The sequence below is a fragment of the Pogona vitticeps genome, chromosome 7 (genome assembly GCF_051106095.1).
Source record: "Pogona vitticeps strain Pit_001003342236 chromosome 7, PviZW2.1, whole genome shotgun sequence".
Taxonomy (NCBI): Eukaryota; Metazoa; Chordata; class Lepidosauria; order Squamata; family Agamidae; genus Pogona; species Pogona vitticeps.
Window position 1 is genome coordinate 27,651,571 of NC_135789.1, and position 22,029 is coordinate 27,673,599.

At 45.2% G+C, this 22,029-nt stretch overlaps 1 protein-coding gene across 1 annotated transcript in view; it reads right to left on the reverse strand.

The window, feature by feature from the left end:
* KSR1 (kinase suppressor of ras 1) overlaps nt 1–22,029 on the reverse strand; it is a 95,432-nt gene that overhangs the window by 21,687 nt on the left and 51,716 nt on the right. The window contains exons 3-4 of the mRNA XM_020786925.3: nt 2,824–2,971; nt 1,115–1,592 (exon numbers count right to left, since the gene is read on the reverse strand). Of these exons, the coding sequence (XP_020642584.3) occupies nt 1,115–1,592; nt 2,824–2,971 (626 nt within the window). The remainder of the gene's footprint in view (nt 1–1,114; nt 1,593–2,823; nt 2,972–22,029) is intronic.

Sequence of the window (22,029 nt, forward strand, 5' to 3'; positions counted from 1 at the left end):
TTGGCTCCTTCCCCCTACGAAAGCAGCGCACCCAAGGCACCTCAACCGAATTTCTCCAGTCAGCTTACAGAAAAGAGACTCCCTTTTCTTCATCACTCAGCCTTGATTAGAACAGTTTTCTTTGTGGATTTCATCATCTTTCTTGTGGAGCAGCCTAGTCTCAGCCCCCTGTCCCTCTTTTCCAGGATCTCTGGCTATAGTTTGAACTGGACTTGTCATACAACGGTCAATTTTTATTATGTACATCACCTTGTGAACTCAGTGCTGAAGGTGCAGGTTTACCAATATCACATTATCAATATCAATATTATTAACAAAAAAAGAGAAGGGCTTCAGGAGAGCACCACTGGCGGTATATTGTCCGGAGTGGCTGGAACCTCTTGGCAGACAGCGCTGCATCTGCCTTGCAATGGTGTAAAGTTGCCTAGGCCCCTTAAATATAAGGATGGCCCATTGGAAGTTCAGTGACCAATAAGCTCAGTCTCTATAGGCCCAGTGTTGTTCCTTGTTCCTCAGCACCGTTCTTCAACAATGACAGGCATGAAAAATTTCCCTCTACCAACAGGAGATAGAGAAATTGGAAAATTCTGACAAGCGATGCCAGATTTTAAAAATTCTCTATCTTCAGAATGACTTGATCCACAAAAATCAAAAACATTAGCGGAGGGAAGAAGATTTAATTTAGCATTAAACAACACTAAACAAAGAACATTTAGAAAGTTGTGAAGGCTTGCAAAACTGGATTGGACAGCTAGCTTTATTGGGGAAATACCCAGTATTGAGATCTTGGAAAACAACATACATCTTAAAGAGTTCTTCCTTGTAGGAAGCCCATGCGCTGATTTCCAAGGTTATAGACAACCTGTGGTTCCTAGACTTCATCAACTCCAAGTTTGGGATGCCAAAGAGCCAAGACATTCAGAAAGGAACCACGTTTGAAAAGTTATTACTCCCTGAATCCCCTAGCCAACACAGCCACTGGGAGCAGGGGGGGGGGGCGAGAGGAGTTATTTTTTAGCCACGAGCAGTCATTTTTCCACATTCTGCTAAATGGATCAAATGGTTGTGTACAAGGAAGCCAGCGGAGAGAGAAAGGAGACAGAGGGAGACTTACTTCACGGGAGGAACTTCGTCTATCCTGTTGCCGAGCTGAGATTCGTGAGACTTGCTCCTCGTGAGAGTCGGGAAGTTAGGCAGGAGCTGGAAAACCTTCCGGCTGGGAGGGGGAGGGGTCCGGGGAGGCTTCCCCCTCTTGAGCTGGGGCGTCGTGGGGGGTGTGATGGTGATGCTGTGGGGAGTCCTCAGGTTGCGTCGCCCGCAATGGGTGGGGAAAGCAAAGGATTCCAAGAGGTTCTCAGTGCCCGGGCAGCCAGGAGTGCCTGGGCCATAGGAGGCGGGGAGGCAGTCCGAATGCGGGATTGTCGACACAGAAACGGAGCGGGGTTGCGTGCCATTGCCCTTCAAAAGGGCCAGGTTGCCGTGGGTCCACGTGAGCGTCGTGGGGCACGGGGAAAGCTCGGAAGGCGGGATCAAGCTGTTCTCACGGCGCACGTCTGACGGATTCCACACCAGGTCGTCTTTGTACTCGCTGCCTGCGCGTGGATATTAAGGCATAGCATTCAGGATTAACAATCAGCAAGGGATTGATTGATTAATAAATAGGGTGATCATCTGGCTGCTGGAAAAAGCCAGAGGCTCTGAATGAGACGCTGCTGCACTTCTGATCCATGTACTTTTAAATGGCTTTGCACTCCAAGATATTTTAACATGATGTCTTTTAGCATCTTAATTCATTACAGTTTTTACCTGTATCTTTTCTTAATCTTGTTGTGAACTGCACTGGGTCTCTGTTTGGAGACAGAGTGGGGATATACAATATATCAAATAAATAAATAAAATAAGTAACCCACTACAGAAGCAACGGGCTGTTTCAGAAGGCTTCATGCCCTTTCTTCTAGCTAACTAAAACTCAAGAGTTTGGAAGAGACAACATTTTGGACTAGATGCTTCCTTGTGTCCTGTTACAATCCCACGGCCTCTCTAACTGGCCCGTCGCTGTTTGCCCTCTCAGATCTCTGCACTGAGATTCAGCCGTTGTGCATGGTCTCTTTCGTAAGCAGCCCCACAAGGCCTCTGCGGGAGGAATAAAAAGGAACTGCTATCAATTGTGGGCAGAAGCTAGGAGAAGAAACTAAAAACCAGCCGCCCCCTCCCCAGAGGCCAGGATAATCCTGAGCCAAATCAGTCATTCCATGCTTCAGGAGGTTCCACTAGGTCAGGTTAGCTGAGGAGATCTGTGGTTTCCTGACTCAAAATCCATGCCTTTTGCGTCTCCTATATGAAATGTAGTGGGGTAGCTGGCCAGCAAGTGTCTTATTCATTCATTCGTTCGTTCGTTCATTTGTTTATTCATTCAGTCAGTCAGTCAGTCAGTCCACTTATGTGCTGCCCCATAGTACTTCAGCTCTCTCTAGGCAGTTTACAACACAATTAAGCAAGGAATACTTTATTCAAATCTTATGCATTTTGCCTGAGAGCCAAAACATCCCTCTGCCATGAAGGGAGGGTGGTTAATATTTTGACCCACCTTACACGGTTCCTTGGAGAACAAGTGCAATGCCACCAACAAAGAGCTTGGAATGCTAGGACGCAAGGGGCCTGACGGCATTTAAAGACAATATTTAAGAACAAAACAATGAGGCTACAAAGGTGGCGTGCATCATTAAAAGGCAATACGAAGAGGTGATCTTCAGCAACGGCTGTTTCTGCCCGAGTCCGCCAACCCGAGACTTAGATCAAGTCCGAGGAGCCCCCCCCCTTTACCTGTTCTGGTTGCGCTCCTCAAGCAGGCCAAGGCGCCATTGAGTCGGGAGCACTCCTCGGCGTTGGCCCCACACCTCTTCATGGTGTCCTTCACTTTCGACTCGTTCATTTCAAGGAAGGCATCGAGAGTCAGCTCCTTTGGTATCCTCTGCAGAGAGAAAGAGAGCAGAAAGGGAGAAGTGATTCCAGAAGGGCTGCTCTCAGCTTATTTGTTCGGGAAAAGTTTTCAGGGAAATTTAAGTCCAGCCTCTCCACTCCCTCCCTCGGCCCGCCTTCCAGTATTTGGAGAGAGGCTGAATCACTCCGTGGTTGGGACACGTTCACAGAACTGCACTGAATGACAGTCCTGAATGGGGCCAGATCCGTAGCACACAACAGCTGTTTCGGCTAAAGCACAGCACTTTTTAGGGGGGTTGTTGTTCTGGAGACGGAACAAAGGAGCAAGATATTTATTTCCTTTTTTCCAGTCATTCCAGTGTTTCAGCAGTGATGGGAAAAACGGACTGAGGTTCACACTCCGGCAACCTACTCCTCCCCGGGAAGCAATGCTCAGCATTGTGCGGTGACCTTTGGTGGTGCGTCAGCTGCGCCAAGACACAGACAAAGATCAGCCTACTGAAGAGTGACGCTTGCGAAGTGCAGAAAAGACCACATAAAAGGGATGCTGAAATCATACTGCCTGCACCAAGACACACACATCTCTCTCTGTGTGTTCACACACTGGGCCTTCCGAATGTTGTAGAACTACAACTCCCATCAGCCACAACCAGCACAACCAGCTGGGCAGCTGCAGCCCAGCAAGACTTAGAAGGCTACCCCATACAGGGTGCAACTACTCTGAGTCCCACTGGTCCAATTCCTACCGGATATTTGCAGGTTCACATGAGGAATTGTGGAATTGGCCCCCACTCACTACCTCAGTGCCAGGTGTGTGCTGGGCACACGGCCACCATGTGACTGGCACCTTATTAATCAGCCATGGCATCTTCCTTCACAAATAAGCAAGAGAATAAACTCTAACCTTGGCTAATAAAGCTTAGGCCCCACTTGGGGGAGGTGATCACATGGGGGAAAACAGATAAAGTCTTGGATCGCTTGTGGAGCAGTCCGGTTGTAATCTATTTCCCAGTGATCACACAGCATACGTGGAATTGCACTCCAGCCTCGTCTGAATCTTTTCCCATGGTGGAAAAGCTGCAGTCCAGCTCAAGGGCGACTATTACTGAGTTTCACGGCACAGCGGTTAAACTGCAGTACTTCAGTCAAAACTCTGCTCATGACCCAGGTCCAATTAATCTCAGGTAGCTGGCTCCAGGTTGACCTCTGAGGTCAAGAAATTGAGTACCCAGCTTTCTGGGAGGTTGGAGGAGAGAGATGGCAATGTGTAGCCTGCATCATTAAATTGTAAACCACCCGGGCAATGTGTTAAGTGCTATAGGGAGGCATATAAGCAGCACACATTGCTTTAACTTTTGGGGGTTGGGGGCTGGAGCGATTTCCTGACAGACAGAAGGGTCCTTTTAAGGGAGACCACTGCCTGCAAAGTTACCCTTCCCAGTGCAATCAGATGTGCATGTTTCCTCCATCCGATTGCATCCTTACTCTTCTGTACATATATCGTAAGTAAATACAAAGCCAGGACAACTAATTTCAGTTAGTATGTCAAAAGCCTTAATAGCGGTGGGCAAACCACAAATGTCTAGATGTTTTTAGACTTTGACTCCCCAAATTTCTTGGAATCAGTTACGCCGGCTTAGAATGCTGGGCATCGGAGTCCAACAATATCTGGAAGGCTTGTTGGTTTACAAAAAGCTCTTCAAATGGCTATTGCTGTTGCTCTAGATTGAACAGAGAGAACGGAGGCTTATTTGATTATTTTAGATTTGAATGGAGAAGTGGCTTCCTAATTCACAACTCTTGTCTTGTGAATGCCATGCTCTATCAGCTCTCAAGAAAAAGGCAGAAAACTACAAAAGAAGATAAACCTAGGAGCACTCAAGAGGCATTCTGGGAGGGGAAAAAAAGAAAGAAAGTTTGATAATTTCAATCAGGCTACAATCCAAGTCACGAAGCAAGAGCGTCACAGAGTGTTCCGGAAATTTGTTCCAACACCAGATGATGCAAGGACATTGTTAACGTGTATTTGTGCGAGAGATCGGCTTCTTTTAGGAATGCTTCCAAAAGCTGTCGTTCCTCCCCCCCCCAATCCCACTTCTCCTCAAGCAAACATCTTAACATGAGTACAAATGGTGTTTCAGGTGGAGACGCAGAAGCGTGTCAGGCAGCACAGGATTCAAACCATCCACCTAAAGGGACATCCACCTATTCAGGACTCCACCACCAAAGCCACTAGCCCAGTCTTCCAGAGCTTGGGAAAGTTACATTTTGGGAAAGGGGAACTACCGTTCCCTGAATCTCCCAGCCATCACAGCCACTGGAAGATCATCTACCAAAGTTAGGGCCTTCTGGGTGGTGGCACCAAGACTTTGGAACCATGCCAGCTTTCATGGATCAAGTCTGCCCGGCTCTTCGGACGCTAGAGTCTGAGATGCTCACAACTTTTTAATTTTGTTTGTTTGTTTTTGCTTTCGTTTGATATGCTTGCGCATCCTAATCCAGTAACTTGTTTGAAAACAAGTCAAAAAAATATTAAGGTTTTCAACTTTGTGGTTGTGCTGAGGGTATTTGCAAAACCCAAAATTCCAGGACCAGCCCAAGGTGTTTTGCTGGGACAAAAGACAAGATTCGGGTCCCTCTAAGTGAAGCTGAATCTTACATTAACTCTGGCAATGGGATCAGATCTCCCACTGTCCTCGAGGGCAGCAGAACAGCGGCTTGTCCTATATACACGGCTCTATCCTTCAGTGGAGAGAACGATCAGAAACGACAAAGCTGTTGTCCCCCTACATCTCCTTACATAAGGGCAGTTGCCTCACTTTGCCTAATGGTAGGGCTGGTCCCAAAGAATCCTTCTGATCCCTATCAGATAACCCTAAACCAACAATCCTATACCTCTACTTATTATAGTTTCAAGAGCTGCTGCACTTCCTCACTCTGGGCAACGAATTGCAGAGAGACGTCCTTATGCTACTCTTCAGCACCTCCCCTGTTTTGCTGCCAGTGACTGCCTCTTGCAGCCGCCCCTCGACAAGGTGCCTGCTGGCAGGCGTCCGATGCCAGTCTGTCTCCCCCAGACAAGTTTATTTGGCTGTAGCCACCGCAGGCCGATCGGCGCTGAGTGCCTGTCTCTCCGAGGCGCTATTTTCATTTCCCACAAAGCCTTGGAATTTCACTATATAAGTGCTATTGTGGGAAAGTCGAAACAGTGCCCTGTAATAGGCTGGAGAGCCAGTTGCCAACGACTGAATACCAAACTAAGAATGGTTGTTGTTGTTTTTTAAAGCAGAAGGATAGAAACATAGTTAAATAGAGAAATGCATAAATGGGGTCCAGAACAGGCCACAGTGGACTTACACTGAAAGAGGATGTAGAATGGTATCTGAGGGTCTGCCAGCCACAACCCAGGACTTCCTACTCTTCGGTGAGGATACCCTGCGTTTGCCAGCACCCGGACACGCACCTGACGTGCTCCATTCCCAAAGCCAGCGGGCTCTTTCCCCGCTCCGGGCGTTGTTTCTCCACTCCCTAGAGGTTCTGATCTAATCAGGTGTACAGGAAACCAGCTCACACTGCTCCCGGACATGAAGAACAGACCGTAAGTTAAGCCTGACGTGGTTTCAACAGCGGCACGTCCAAACACACAGCCTAACGCTTGCACCCAAGCGGATAGAAAACTAGGCTTGCCGTGAGCAAATGTTTAATCTCCAGGCCAACCAGAACACAAACACCACCTCCTCGGTCCACACAGAACGGAGATTATGATGGGCCGCAAGCCTGAGCGTTAGGTCACCTGAACAGTCACTTTTATGTGATTTCACTTCAAGGCACACCTTGCGAAGCTGGGTGGCGAAATACATATATACATCTGGGGAATGAAAGGGACCCGTGCTTCTTTTAGAGGTTGTGACTTTTGGAACCGCAGTGCCAAGACAGACTGTCGGTCCCCGAAAAAACTTTTTAGGAGATTTTAAGGATTTTAAGAGCCGTGGCCCAAAAAAAAGGGAACTGCTCCAACTCTGGAATTATTACTGAAAAAACACACATTTTCAAAAAAAAGTATCTATGCTACTGTATATGTTCCCCAGCATTTCCTCAGCAATAAAATTTCCCTTTTTTTCCCCCTGTAGTTTCCTTGTCCTCTGCAGCCATTCTTTGCCCATCCTGCTGTTTTCGTCTCACTGACTGTGACCATCCACATGAGCTGGTTTGTTGGCACGGGTGACAATATGCTAAGGTCTCGTCATCAAAATCCCATGGACTGCCACAACCAATTGGATGAAAACACAGCAAGGGGGAAATGATGCCAGTAATTGGGGGTTGGGGAGGTTGCATCCAGACTTTCACATCAATCAGTGAAAATTTCATATATATATATATATAAAAAAAGCAGGCACTTCTCCATATTTCTAAAGACTGAAAGGAATCCATATATTAAAGCATGACTTTCAGGGCTACCAAGACATAACAACACCCAGAACTTTGCAAAAGAAACATGACCGTTAACTTATAACCTAGACAGTATGAACAAGCCAGCCTGCCTGTGAACATAATTATGCTGGGAAAGTTGGCGCAGCCCCCATTTTGTTCTGCTGTCTTCCCACATTATCTGGTGTCTGAACTGGATTCTGGAACAGGCTGTGAATTCTCATCGGCAGACTGGCTCACGCCCAGAATCATAAGAAAACCTGCTGTCATGAAAAGTGGGGTTGGGGGGGAGAAGGTTTGAACGGGAAAATGTTGTCTTCGAGAGACAACTTGCATACTGAATTTCATGGTACTTTTAAAGGAAACCTTGGGTTTTCCTGTAGAGATTTATAGGCTATAGCTTGCCTACCTAAACAGTTCCGACCACTCAAAACCAAAATTTAAACACGCATAATTATTGAGATATTCCATTCCTCTGCTAGATTCCTGAGAGCCAAGATTTTCAAGCTTACTGTTTGTTACAAACAGCAAGCTTGTAGTCCTCGTTATGGAAATCACGTTTCTCATACAGACTTGGAACTGAGACTGGATTTGCCCAGGTTTGGGATGGGATTACTTCTTCACACATCCAGCCCAAACGAGTGCTCTCTACTTGCACCGCTTCCTGCATTCCAGTGGAAGAAGCTAAACTGTCAAGATAGGGCTGTGCTGTGAAAGGGGTTAGACAGGTTCAGGCAGATAGGGCTCAGCTAGGATTTCCTCAGAATAAGGAAGAAGAACTAGAAAACTTATTCAAAACCACGAGGACTAGAATCTTAGCAAGGACAAAGAGCCATTCAAAATCACGAGGACTAGAATCTTTGTTGGATTTTAGAAGAGCTGCTGATTGCCCAGTGGGAGAACACATGCTCTGTATTCAGAAAGTCCGGGATCAAGCTTTAGCACCATCAGACAGAGCTGGGAAAGGCTTGGGTCCAAAGGTTGCTGCCTGTCGGTGCAAGCAACGCTGAGCTGGATGCTCTGATTCAATATCGTATAAGACAGCATCCTGTGTTGTTCTTTGTCGCCACTGTCCAAAGGGGTGGGGGCAGACAAGCAAAAGAACGAGGATCCCCCAGTAGCAAACCAGACAACTTTGAATGTACCACGTCCCCGTTCTAACTCCTATCCTCTGAAGAAGCCGGCCACAGAGACTGGTGAAACATTAGGGAGAAAAAAAACTTCAGAACACGGCCAAACAGCCTGAAAAACCTACAACCACCGGGCTTAAAGCCACTCTCATTTTTAAGCCAAAACACGTTTCCTGCCCAAAGTTCTCCTCTCTCCTCTCTCGCTCGCCCTCACACACAACAGACAAGGTGCTGTTTGCCTTAAGAGCTGGAGTTAACAGCACTGGTGTTTTGCAGAAAGTAGCAAAAGCTTTTCTAAAGGAAAGAGAGAGGGAGTTATACATCTGAACTGGGCCACGCGGAGGCCTCTCAACAAGCTTGGTAGGATCAGGCTCCTTAAGCAGCATTAGGCCTTACGCGTGGCATGCTGCTTAAAGATGTAAAAAGCTGCCCCTTCGGGGGCTACAGGTCCAGAGCCACAGGGCAGAATTAAAGAGCCGGGAGGCCACGCAGAGCTTGGGAGCGCCGCCAGTGCGGTAGGAATGCAGCCCTCAGACGCACACCAGCCCAGATTCCCGTTAAAGCAATCTATTATTAGCAGCCGATCCGCTGAACGCATCAACCTCGTGAGGCAGGCGGAGGCCTAGTTTCTAGTAGGTGGCAGGCCGGGTGGCAGAGCTCTGCGGCTTCCAAGGGCGAAAGGGGGCTCGCAGGGTAGAAAGCATTGCCACATAAAAATAGCTGCCGGGCAGGTTGTGATCAGATCAGGGGAATTCCAAGAGGGGGAAAAACACGACAACAGCAGAGATCCGAGCCGTGTGGTCCTTGGCACAAACCAAATGTCGAAGAGGCGATACCTTTATTTAGACCAGTAAAAATCAAACATTCAGAGCACGGGAGGTTCCCCCCCCAAAAAAATGTGGGGAAACACCCCCTTCTTGGCCCAAGATCTGCCCCTGAAAATAACACCCCCTAATTCGAGCAACTAGCAAGGCAAGGAAGGAGAACCGTTCTCATATAGGCTTTCCCCCTGGTACTGAGGTTTCCAGGTGCAAAATTATTATTTCTAGTATGGGGGACCCTTCTGTCTGACCTGTCAACCCTTCTCAAGGTTTTCTAAGCAGACAATGCTCAGGAGGGCTTTGCCATTCCCTTCTTCTGGGGGGGGGGGGTATCCCTGGGATGGTGCAGCTGGCCCAAGGCTACCCAGGCTGGCTCTTTCTTCCAGGAGGCATAGCGGGGAATTGAACTCCCAACTTCTGGCTCTGCAGCCATATCCTTGACCCATTGAGCTATCCAGCCAGCCCCTATTAGCCTTAACCCGACTGAAAAGGGAACATACACACACACACACACACACACACACACACACACACACACAAACAGGCCCCATTCCACCCACCCGCAAAGTCTTTTCCTTGGCCTTTAATTTTAGAACACCAGAATGTCCAAGTTGGAGGAAAAGTGTAAGTACAGAAAAGGAGATTATATTTAAACAATCCCAGTGACCTTGAATTGAAAGAGATCAGACAGGATTTCCAAGCCTGCTGCCTATCTTCATGACATGCAATGGGCATATGTGTGCACACACCACAAAACATATGTATATACATATATGCACATATACACCACATACACACTCAAACACACAACAGAGACACAGCTAAGGGAAGAGACAGAAGACCCGGTGCAGCAAATAAGAAGGTACCTTTAAAAGCTCACTTATGCCTTGCACATGGGCATGTTAATACAAAAACTGTTCAGCCACATCCTGTGAGATTAGGCCAGTATGATTCATCTCTACATGTACCTGTCATACACGAACATGATAAAGACGCTGTTGGTCACTAGCTCAAACTGAAAATCAGCAATTAAAAGTAAGATCTGATCTGATTGTGACGAAAGGGTTTGGTGAACACTGTGTTATATCAGAGAGCTCGATGGTGAGGATGACACTGTTTGTGGGGACCCCTATTTTAAAGAGCAAGGGATATTCTAGAATGATCGAAATCTCAAGTTGTAGATTTCAGCAAGCAGGATATTCCCTTCTCTTCACTATTCAGACACAAGGAAGATCTTGTTGTTATCGTTAGGATCATCCTGGACCAGAGTTACGTTAAAGCCACGGCACATTTAACCCTCCTCCTTAGCAGACTAGGGCTCAGCCTTTTGTGCCCCCCAGCTCATGTTTACACCCTCTCGCCCACAAACCAGTTCAGTACTGGAGTGGGTCCTCCATTTGGATCTCACCTCCCTGATAAAGTGATGGTGGCCTGGATGAGGAACTTTGCCCAGACTTTCATTGGAAACACGCCGACCCTATCTTATTTATTTGTTTTATTTACTTACAATATTTTTTTTAGCCGTGCCATGACCAGTGGTCTCTGAGCGGCATACAACAATATTAAAACTTTAAAAAACATTAAAACCATTAAAAATAGGTAATATTGCAATAATATCCTATATTAAAAACAGTCATTAGAACATTAATATTAATAAATCCTGCTGCTCACATGGCCAGCTAAAGAAAACTATTTAATTAAAATGCTGGCTAAACAGAAAGGTCTTTGCCTGGCACTGAACAGCCAAAAGTGTTGGAGCCAGGCGGGTCTCTATAGGGAGGGTTTTCCAAGGTTGGGGAGCAACAGCCAAGAAGGCCCTATTTCAGCATGCCATCCCCCTCATCTCTTTCAGGGATGGCACCTTGCACATCCACCATGTATGGGTGTGAAATCTGGACAGATAAGGAAGTTGACAGGGGGGAAATGATTCATTTGAAATGTACTGCTGGAAGAGAGCTTTGTGGATACTCTGGCCGGCTGGAAAGACAAACAAGGGAGTCTTAGATCAAATCAAGGATGAACTTCCTCTGGAAGCAAAAAAAAAAAAAAAAGATGAAAATAAGGTTGTCCGACTTTGGGTGCATCATGAGAAGACCAGATTCTCTGGAAAAGGTAATAATGCTGGGAAAGATGGAAAGCAGCAGGAAAAGAGGAAGAGCAAATACGAGATGGGTTAACTCCTTAAAGGAAGCCACAGGGTTGAGTTTGCAAGAGCTGAGCAGGACTTTTGAGGACGGGACATTTTGGAGGTCACTCATTCATGGGGCACCAGAGATCAGGGGTGACTTGATGTCACAAAACAACTACCTTGTGCAGGGTTAAGAATGGCAGCCCAACCCTGCACGCACAGTAGTTTGAATATTCACAAGTGCTCTAGAAATGCTATGACTTTCAATCATATATAGGATGTCTCTGTGTGATGTACAGCAGTGAACTGAATTCCCCAAGTGCCTATTCTTATTTGGGCTCAAAGGGGAGACAGCAACACAATGCAAAAGAACAAATGGGGGAAAGAAACTGAATGAGAACTGAGCATGCTCAGTGGGGCACAGCACACTGGCTTCCTAGGTAGAAGGGGAGGAACACCGCATTTTCTTGCCAACTCTGACTTGATAGCATTGCTCATGTTAAAGTGTTGTAAAACTATAGGCGTCAAGATGCAAACACCCCATATCACACTCTCCAGCAGTCCTACAGGAGCATTTCCCCCCAGTTTTGGCTGTCTGGCCTCATTCATCACCTTCTCCAGCTGCAATTAAAGAGGAAGGAAAAAAAATTAAAAATCCAACCGCAAACCAGGAAACAAGCAGGCTTTCACAACACAGGAAGGTATCACTTACTAAACCAAACTGTATCCAAGTGAATTAAAAAAAAAAACCCTACACACTTAAGAAAACATGTCCTTCGAAGGCACATTTTAAAGGCACTGAACAGGGCGATGTCAATGCTAAACAAGTCTCTGCTAACTACTCAGTTGTAAGACCTGTTCCTATACATGCAGCAGAATAGTACTGCATGTCTTTTTAATTCTTTTTTTAAAAATAAATTTTATTAAGATTTTTAACATACAAAAAGCCACAAGATACCAAAAAAAGAAAAAGAAAACCAAAACGAAGAGACGAAAAGAAATGAGAATGAGAAATGAGAAAAAAGAAGAAAAAGAAAATCATATGAAGAAAAAAAAAGCAAACCTAAATTACCCCTCTATCTGAAGTTCCCCCCCCTTGGAGTCAAAGATTCCAGCCTCATTAGTCCTCTATTCTCCCTACCTCTGTTTATATCATATACTAATAAGTTTCTACATGTATCCTAAATTTCACCCTAAACTTTAGTCTTCTTCTGGGCCCAGAGATATATTAGTCCCCAGCTTTGTTTTACATAGTCTCTTGGCATGTCTTTTTAATTCTTTATGCATTTTTTAACAATTTCCTTTAAGGTTTAGCCCTCTCGAGGCTGCTTCCCTAATAATGAAACACTGAAAATTGGTTAAAACAACATTGGATCAGCGCTGTAAAAGCCTTCAAGAATACATGCAAATTCTTGGGGTCAGAGTGTGAGGAATTAAGTGTGGCTTAGTTAAATAAAATAAACTTTTCCTCTAATTACAGTGAATAAAATGGCTCAGCCAGGAACTTATAGAGAAGACTGCGCTACAAGTCTTCCTCAGTAGACCACCTCTTATTTGTTAGTTTACCTCAAATGGCACTTACTGTCTCAATACATTCACTCAAACACTCTGGTAATGAGAAAAAATACAATGTTTCAGTTTACTTACAGATCTTCATAGATTTAAATATATATATATGTAAAATGCTAACTTGCTACATCACTGAGCTTAACTGGTTAACTAGCTTCCTTACTGACTCACTGATTGGTTACAGAGCTGACAGAACACATCATTCTGTCTCCAGACTCCATTGCTAATACTGACAGAAACCAACCAAACACTGACTGGAAGAAAGGCAGGAAAAAGAATCTGATGCAGAGAGGGAACCATTGGCTGCTACTGAGTTGATTGACATTCAATCCCAGTCCAGAAAAGTCCCTCACAGATTTTTTTTAAAAAACTCCTTAAAAGGCACCATATGCAGGCTGAAATATACGTATCCAACAAAAATAGCCAGTTAAAATTTCAGATGCAGAAGAGCTACCAAATCAGATTTTCATTGTCAGAGGGCAGGGCACATCCCTAAATGTTCAGCATTTAATTATTAATTTGGTGAACGAGGAGCATTACCAGGTTTGCAGGACTCCAACAGGTGAAGCAACGCAGTCAAGTAGAAAGACAAGAAACACAGTGTCCAGTCAGGGTAAATAATAAAAAAATTCCCCTATTGCCTGTACAACTGTGCATAACCATCACAATGGCAAGATTTAGTACACGCAGCAGGGAAGAAAGTGGCCTGTGATCCACATACAATGGGGAAAAGCCATTGTTTCCCGCCTCTCCATGAGTCCTCATTTTTTCTGGGTTGGGAACGCTCTTTTGGTCAAACTGATATGGCAGTTTTCTAGTTAGCTCCCAACTGGCTGGATAGCTTAGAGGTTTAAGTACCTGGCCATGGAACAAAAAGTTGGCAGTTCAATTCCCCAGGGTGATTCTTGAAAGCAAGAGCTAACCTAGGTAGCCTTGGGCAAGCTGCACAGTCCTAAGGATGCCTCCAGAAAAAAAGAGGATGGGAAAACACTTCTGAGTATTCTCTATCTAAAAAAAACTCTGGAAAGGGTCGCCGTAAATCAGAATTGACTTGATGGCAGATTATTATTCTTAGTTACTGTACCTCCCACCCTGTGGTGACTGGAAGCAGGACACTTCTGACACCGACCACTAATCTCATCCAGGTAGAAAATCCCAGAGCCCAAGTCCTGTCTGAAGTGGTTGCTTCAACTTTGGCCACAGACAAGCTGGTGTGGAATAAACTACGTAAAAGGCACTGGCTTCTGCTTGGGACCTTACTTAACAACGGGTACAGTATTATGTAACTTATTCCAAAGCTTTCCAAACTTAATTTGTTGCAGTTGATGTTGCAAACCCGATTTTAATAACTTGTTAGACTGCTTATTATGTAACTGGTTACTTTTTCTGTAACACTTCCCCCCCCCCCAAAAAAATAACAGCTTCGGTTATGAGTGAATGGTAGCATGCTTGAAAACGTCTGCTAAAATGTCTTTTAAAAATAGTTAGTGTTGCACCAAAGCAAATGTATTATGTCATGCCTTCATTATCCCCTGAAAAACAAGTTGCTGGCAACTACATATTAACTACGGAACTCCCTCCCACTGGAGGCCAGGCTGGCCCCATCTTTGCTGTCCTTCTGCAAGCAGGCAAAGACCTTTCTCTTCAGGCACGGCTTTCCTTACTGACTGGCAGTCTGAGAGGGTGTTTTTTTTAATGGATTGTTGTGCTCTGTTGCTTTTACATGAGTTTCGTATTGATTTTTTTTACCATTTTTAATATAAAACGTATTTAAGTTTTAAATAGTTGTATGCTTACTGTTTCTAGCTTTCAAATATTGGCTTTTCGATTATGTAAGGTGCCTTGTGTCCTTTTAAGGCGAAAGGCAGGGTAAAAATATTATAAACAAACACACACACAAATAAGTTATTTCCCAGTACTGATCACAGCTAACCGATAGAAATGATGAACCACTCATGCAGCATTATGTGTATTGCATTCAGCAGAAGGCCATTTTGCAGTAGTTGTTCATTCAATTTAAATGCAATGGGGAGAAGAGAGAATATGTCTAAACCATCCTCACCAAATAAGTAACCACTGCCGGCAAAAGTAAAGTGTGCTGCTTATACACCACCCCATAGCACTTAAAAGCACTCTCTGGGCAGTTTACAATTTTATTATGCAAGCTACACATTGTTACCGCACCCCACCCCAGCAAGCTGGGTGCTCAGTTTATTGACTTCAAAGGGATGGAAGGCTGAGTGAACCTGGAGTCAGCTACCTGGGATTGAACCTGGGTCACGAGCAGAGTTTGGGCTGCAGTACTGCAGTTTAACCACTGTGCACTGAGGCTCCTTAGTAGCCATCAGACCTCCAGAAATGTTTATGCCTGCATTACATCGTCCTGCAAGATCTACTCCAAGAAACAGTGTCCTGATTGACACTTTGGCTTACTCGTGCTAAGTACCTGTCCTTTCCCATGAAAAGTGTGATGACCATCACTTTAGTTTGGTGGGCTTTGCCTTTCTTTTAAATATCTGTTCGGAAAAGATGCACGTCAAGGGCCATCTCCAGAGGCAAGCATCGCTGCTTCAAATGGATAGCCACTGTCATCTGTTCACAGAAAAATGCCTCCCACCTAAGGCACTTTCCATGAACAGATGACAGTGTACTTTTTAAATCAGCATCTTAAGAGGCAACTAATTAACTGTGAAAGCTTGTGCCACAAATAGTACCAGAGGCGGATCAGGCAGCTGCACGGAAGCCAGCAACACAGCAGGCCCTGCTGTCTACCCCTCCATAGGTGTGCCCCCTTCGGAAATCCATTTATTTGCTCTGTCTGTGTTGCCCTTCAAAAATGACTCGTTGGAGGCGGGGGCGGGAAAGAGCCACTGTTCAACGTAGCCCTCCGAGCGCACCAAAGAACACCCTCCTCCAGGGCCTCACAGAAACCCCAGAGGGGAATCCGCTGGTGGAGGAACGGAGCCATCAGATCACACCCATGGAAGCTGGCGCTTCTCACAGAGGACTTGAGGAGGAGGTTCACACAAACACAGTTCACAATCACCACCAGCAGCAGCAGCTCCTGTTCCATATTCTAGTTTTAAAACGTAACCATCCATCCAAGATCAGCGGACAAACAAGAAGCTCCACCAGCCTGAAAATCATGCTCTTCATCTCCAACTCTTTTCCCTCTCACCTCAAAGAGGCTCACAGTTGCCCAACCAGCAGTATCTCAGAGGCAATGTGATTTCACATGTTCCAGGACTCGGCAGGAGGGTGTGCACACAGACACACATTTTAAACTCAGACTATGCAATGCGTTAAGTCCCTAGTATTGGGTCTGACCAATACAAGGGGATGGTTTGGATCAAGGTTGGATTGATGTGATTTCGTTCTATGTGAGCATTAGTTTTTCCCCCCTATATTATTGTATTATTGTCTTTATTTCAGTGTAAACTGCCCAGAGCAGTGCCTAGCATTAACTGGACAATATGCAAGACTAATAAATAAATAAATAAATAAATGCAGGAGACACATGGCACAGTGGTTGAACTGCAATACTGCAGTCAAAACTCTACTCATGACCCAGGGTTCAATCCCAAGTAGCCAGCTTGAGATTCATTCAGCCTTCCATTTTTCTGAAGTCAGTAAACTGAGTTCCCACCTTGCTGGTGGGGTGCAGAACAATGCCAAGCCTACATAATTACAATTGTAAACCACCCAGAGAGTGTTTTAAGAATTATGGGATGGCATATAAGAGCACACTTTGATTTTTTAAAAAAAATACATAAATGTTAAACAAACCAACAAATACAGGCTTGGTTTTATTCCACGGTTGAAATTCTGTTGCTTTATAGAGTAAGTCACAAGTAGAGTAGGCCCATGGAATCAATAAAACTTACGGAGGAATTGACTCACTTAATCCTCACTGATTCAATGGGCTTACTCTAGTTGCACTTTCCCCTGCTAAGCACAGGAATTCTGCCTATGAAAGTTTGTTGAAAGTTGTTCATCCCCATACCATGTTAAAAAGTTGTGAGATTGGAAAACAAACTCGCAGAGCTGGAACCTGAAGGGGAGAAGGAATGCGATAGAAAAAACGACAGCTCTGACTGGATACACTCACAACAAATGCTCTCCAACCCCTTGAGACCATAAAAAACAGAGGAGGGGGGGCTCACCCAAGCACTCTCCTGAGCCTCAGTTCTACAGCCGCTGACACCCCTTTGAAGGCCACAAGCCTCCCCAACAGGGAGTGCGCCTGGATCGCTCCCGTCTCCTGGCTCTCCGACACTAAAACCAGGCGGACAAAACTTGATTGACTACAACCCCTGTTACGGAAGAGCAGGGCCTGCTCAGACACGCCTGAACCGAGGAGGACTGGCACTAGCTCTGAGATCCGTCAAAACAAAAGCCACATTACATACCCAGGCAAGCCAGAGGTGGTGTGTGGGCAAGGCAGGGGGAGGATTAAGTAATTGGGCCACCGCATCAGTTTTTTTTTCCTGCTTTGCTTGCTTGCTTGCCTGTATTTTGTCTTTTTTCTTTTTTAATGGAGACTCGAGAGTGAAGTCATCAGGGGAAGACCTTGGCGCAGATGCTGACAGTCCCACTTACTACAGCTGGCAGCAGGGCCAGTTTGCAGCATTGTTTGGGGGTAGTTGAAGAAAGTGCCATTTTAATATAAGGCGTAATATAAAGTGTGTGTGGGGGGGGGGAAGGAGAGTCAACTTTAGAGCTAAAAGCAAGAGACAAAAGAAGAAAAATTAAAATGAAGCATCAAGTTTCAACCAAGGGCGGATGCTAGCGGATCAACTTTTGCAAAAACGTTTCCGAGGCCTGCTCGCTCTTGACCCCCGTTCCTCGCAATCCCGTTCCTCCCACGGCTGGCTGGCAGGTGACAATGCATAAGGACAACTGCCGGGAGATGTGTCTGATCCAGACAACGACTGAAACTAGGTCACAGAGATATATAGGCAGGGGATCAGTCACTCTCAGCATGCCTTGGTAACCGGCCAAAACGCTGCAGCAGCAGCAGCATGACTCTGCTCTCTTCTATTAGGGCAGGGGAGTCAAAGCATTGACGGATTCCACGCTCTCGCCAGCATAAAATATACAGCAATTTGCAGGAGGCATCTAGCATGTTCTTTTTAAAATCCGTGGATATGGGTTATAAATATCTGCTCGCAAAATGTACCAGCAGAATCATGGGGCAGGCAGATTCTGCAGGGAACTCTAGACCATATCACCACCTGTTGCAAACTAAGGACTCGCCATGATTTATGCTCCTCAGTGCAAATACCTCATTCTCAAAGCAGAGAAATCTACCATGCATAGGAAAAAATGTGGCTAGAATACTTCTCCCTGAGACCTTTCCATGCGCAGCGACATTTTGCATGATGGAGAAGTCCATCATGTGTAAGCTCTCTCTTTAAAGTTCCAAGTGGTACAATCCAGACATAACTTTAAGCCTAAAAGACTCATGACCACTTGACATACAAAATGGTGAAACAGAAGTAATAGAACTCTGGCCTCCACCCAGTGCAGAGAATCCACTTTTTTCTCTACATTCAAACAAATAACACAGGTTCCATGATGGGACCCAAGAGAAGACTACATTATTTTCCCATTTAATACGAATTGTTGTTTTGGCTATTAGAATCATACTGTTGTAAGTAGCATTGGGCATTACGTATACTTTTTTTCATAGGGAGGACATAATGAAAATGTGTTTCAAAAGTAACATAGTGAAAATGTTATAGGTAAAAACAAAATATTAAAAATAAAAGGACAAATTAAAAAGACCCCCCAAAAAATCACCTTGAAGACTAGCATTATATTTTAATATGAGCTTTCATGGACAAGTCCACTTCCTCATAATAAGAGAGAGATACAACATGGCAAATAATTATATGTGGCATCAAAACAGATCTGTGGTTGGTTGATGGGTAAGAAAGTCAATGGATATTCAACAGTGCATTGATAGTTGCTTTGGTATACAAGTATATTCCACTGAAGCTTGTGCTGTCAGGCTGTAAGAACCTCTGTCATTAATAACAATGGTAGAATAATATGTGTGTTAATTATAATGAGGAGACTGGCCTTTTATAGTTGCTAATAACCTTTTCATTATAGGAGGCTCTGTGGTGCTTCATGGGTGTGAGAAGTCACATTTTCTAATTGAAAAATTACTTTTAAGGGTCATTTTTGGAGTCATTTTGACATGGCTTTTTCAGCTTCTGTGCCATTCATTAATCAATCTTAAGGATATCCTTTTTTAATTAACAAAAAAACCCCATCAAGCAATACAACGGACATATGCAACAAGGGTAAACATGGGTAACAGTTGTGAATTTTTTTTAAAAAAAGAACATAAAATAAAAACCCAGAAACAGGTGGCTTCTTAGAAATTAGCAATCCAAACTCTGGTGAACAGGTACATTAATTCTTAGAGTCCCTCCTTTCAGTCCGTTACGTTTAATTCTAAGTTCACATGGTACTTTGGGGCTTGTGAAAGGTAGGTAGAAAGGAAACCGACCTCCCTAGAGCCTTTTTTAAAAAAAATTATGGTTATTTTTTCTACGGATGGGGAAACTACGACAGGGTGCTGGTCGCTTACCTACCTCAGGAACCGTGATCTCTGGGCAGTCGAGGCCTCTCACGCTCCGCAGGATGACGGGCTGGCTGCCGTTTATGCCCGCTGGAGTTTTCGCTACGGCCCAGCTCCATAAACACTGCATTGTTACTGCAGTAATCTCTCCCTTGAACTAAAGGATTTGACGAGCTTTCATTCGTCTTGTTTTCAACGAAGGCTTTCCAGGTTCAATTTTTTTTAAAGGGGGGGAAAATAATACCATCCAACCACAGCTATAACAACCCAGACTTCCTCACAGTCTGAGAGCAGGACTGGACAGGGGGAATAAAAGCAAGCCAACCAGGGAAAGAGAATCTCCTCTGTTGGATCAGTGGAGTCAGCAGATATTTTAAATTGTAGCCGACAGGCTATTTATGAAAAGAGGGGTGGTCCTGAGGCCTTCCAAGCTACCCTGCTTGGCAGATTTATTTTTGGAATTGCCTGAGCAGATGAGGAACATAAAGGCATCCTGATTTTCCATGATTATGCCGGGAAAAGGCACTTGCAGTTCATTTGTTTTGGGAATGAAGGTTGGCCCCTTCCAACTCAACTATTCTATGGTTCTACAGATCTGCTTTTGACTTGGATTCTTGCCTTGAGCTGAGGGTTGGATTTGATGGCCTTGTAGGCCCCTTCCGACTCAGTTATTCTATGATTCTATTACAGGAGTGATGTTTGTATCCTCCAGCGTTTAGTACAGGTTTCTCCAACCTGCGGTCCGAGGACCGCATGCGGCCCAGGTCAGCTCGTAATGCGGCCCAGTGCAATTTTTTATTTTAAAAGAAATTCCAAAGTTTCAAGTTACACTGCCGGCGCTTGCAGCCGGGGCACGTCACAACGGTAGAGGGGGAGAGAGGGAAGGAAGGAGTGGGAGGGGAGGGGACAGGGGGGGCTGTGTGACTGCATTGTGCCGTCCCCGTCAATAGGTGGACTCCCTCCCAGCCCCATAAAGCTGCCAGAGTCGAAGCTGGCAGCCTCTGCTGTCTGAGATCATAGCTGCCAGTAAGCGCGCTTGGAGCGGGGCTGTGGAGGACGGCTAGGGCTGCCCCCCCATGCGGCACAAACCAAATTTATGTGCGGCCCAAACCAAATTTTCATCTTCTATTGTGACCCAGGGAAGGTGAAAGGTTGGACACTCCTGGTTTAGTAGATTTTAAAAAGAGGAGGATGCTTATGCGCCTGGAGCTTGGTCTCTTCAATCTCACATGAGAAACAACAGAGGCATTGCTAACAGCTCTGCACTATACCCTGTCCAGCAGCGTAGACCAAAAACTCTTCCTTTTGTTCAAAGTTTATGAGACACAGGATATTGCAGTGGGAAGGGGCGGACTCAAAATAGGGTCTCCCGCTGTAGCTACCCAGATGTCATTGGACTGCAACTCCCAGAAATCCTGGCCAGCACAACTAATTGTGAAGGCTTCTGAGAGTTCAAGAACATCTGGGGGACCTTTGCACCAGCGAAAAGAAGACCCCTAGAAAGAACCTGGATCACTTTCACTCAATCTCTTGCGTTCCCCAAATTGCTGCTCAAGGTTGGTCCTGTCAACTCTGGGTGTGTTTATAAAAAATATACATCAGCATCCTAGAGTCTGCAGCTTTTGCTGCGTCCCACTGCTTCTGCCAAAATTGATGGCACCTTCTTCTTCCTCCTGCCTGCCACAAGAGAGGAGTGCATCCTTACAATCCACTCCAGAATTCACTGGCAGAGGATCTGACACCACAGAGGGTTGGAGGAGGAAAGGGAGAGGAGGAAAATTACTGGTGTTGAATGATGTGGTATACCACTGGATATAGATTATGCCATCAGATCTTTGCCACCGCATATAAAAATTCCCTGCAATGTCATATATAATTACAGGAAACTCGTTCTCTGAGTTGTGAACACTCAGTTAAAACGGGACTCAGTTAGTGAAAAGGGACACCATCCACGCACAAGCAAGTATCAATAGCTTGTGGAGGAAAAATTAGCAGAAGTACAGAAACAAAACCCTTGTTAGGAAATTTTTTAAAAATCCAGGTAGAAAGAACCTCAGAAGCAATTCCGTTAGGATTGCATATGCTCAGTGTCCATAAAATATTGATGGTCAGAGCAAAGGGGTTGGATAGTGGGAAGAGGGAGAACAGAATGGAGCCTCCTTGCAAAACGGCATGGTCAGCAGGCTGGCTGGCTAACCAGGAGCACTCTACTTCATTGCAGGTCCTATTAGTCTTAATAAAGAACATTGGAAGCAGCATCTCAGGGTGATTTTGTGTCTCTTGGGTCTCTGCTGTCTGATTTGGGCAAAGGGGTTCAAAGCTATAAAAGAACCACTGGGGGGAAAAGATGGACAGATCAAGAAGATCAAGATGATATGGTTTAGCAGTGGTTCCCAAGCATGGGTCCCCAGGTGTTCATGG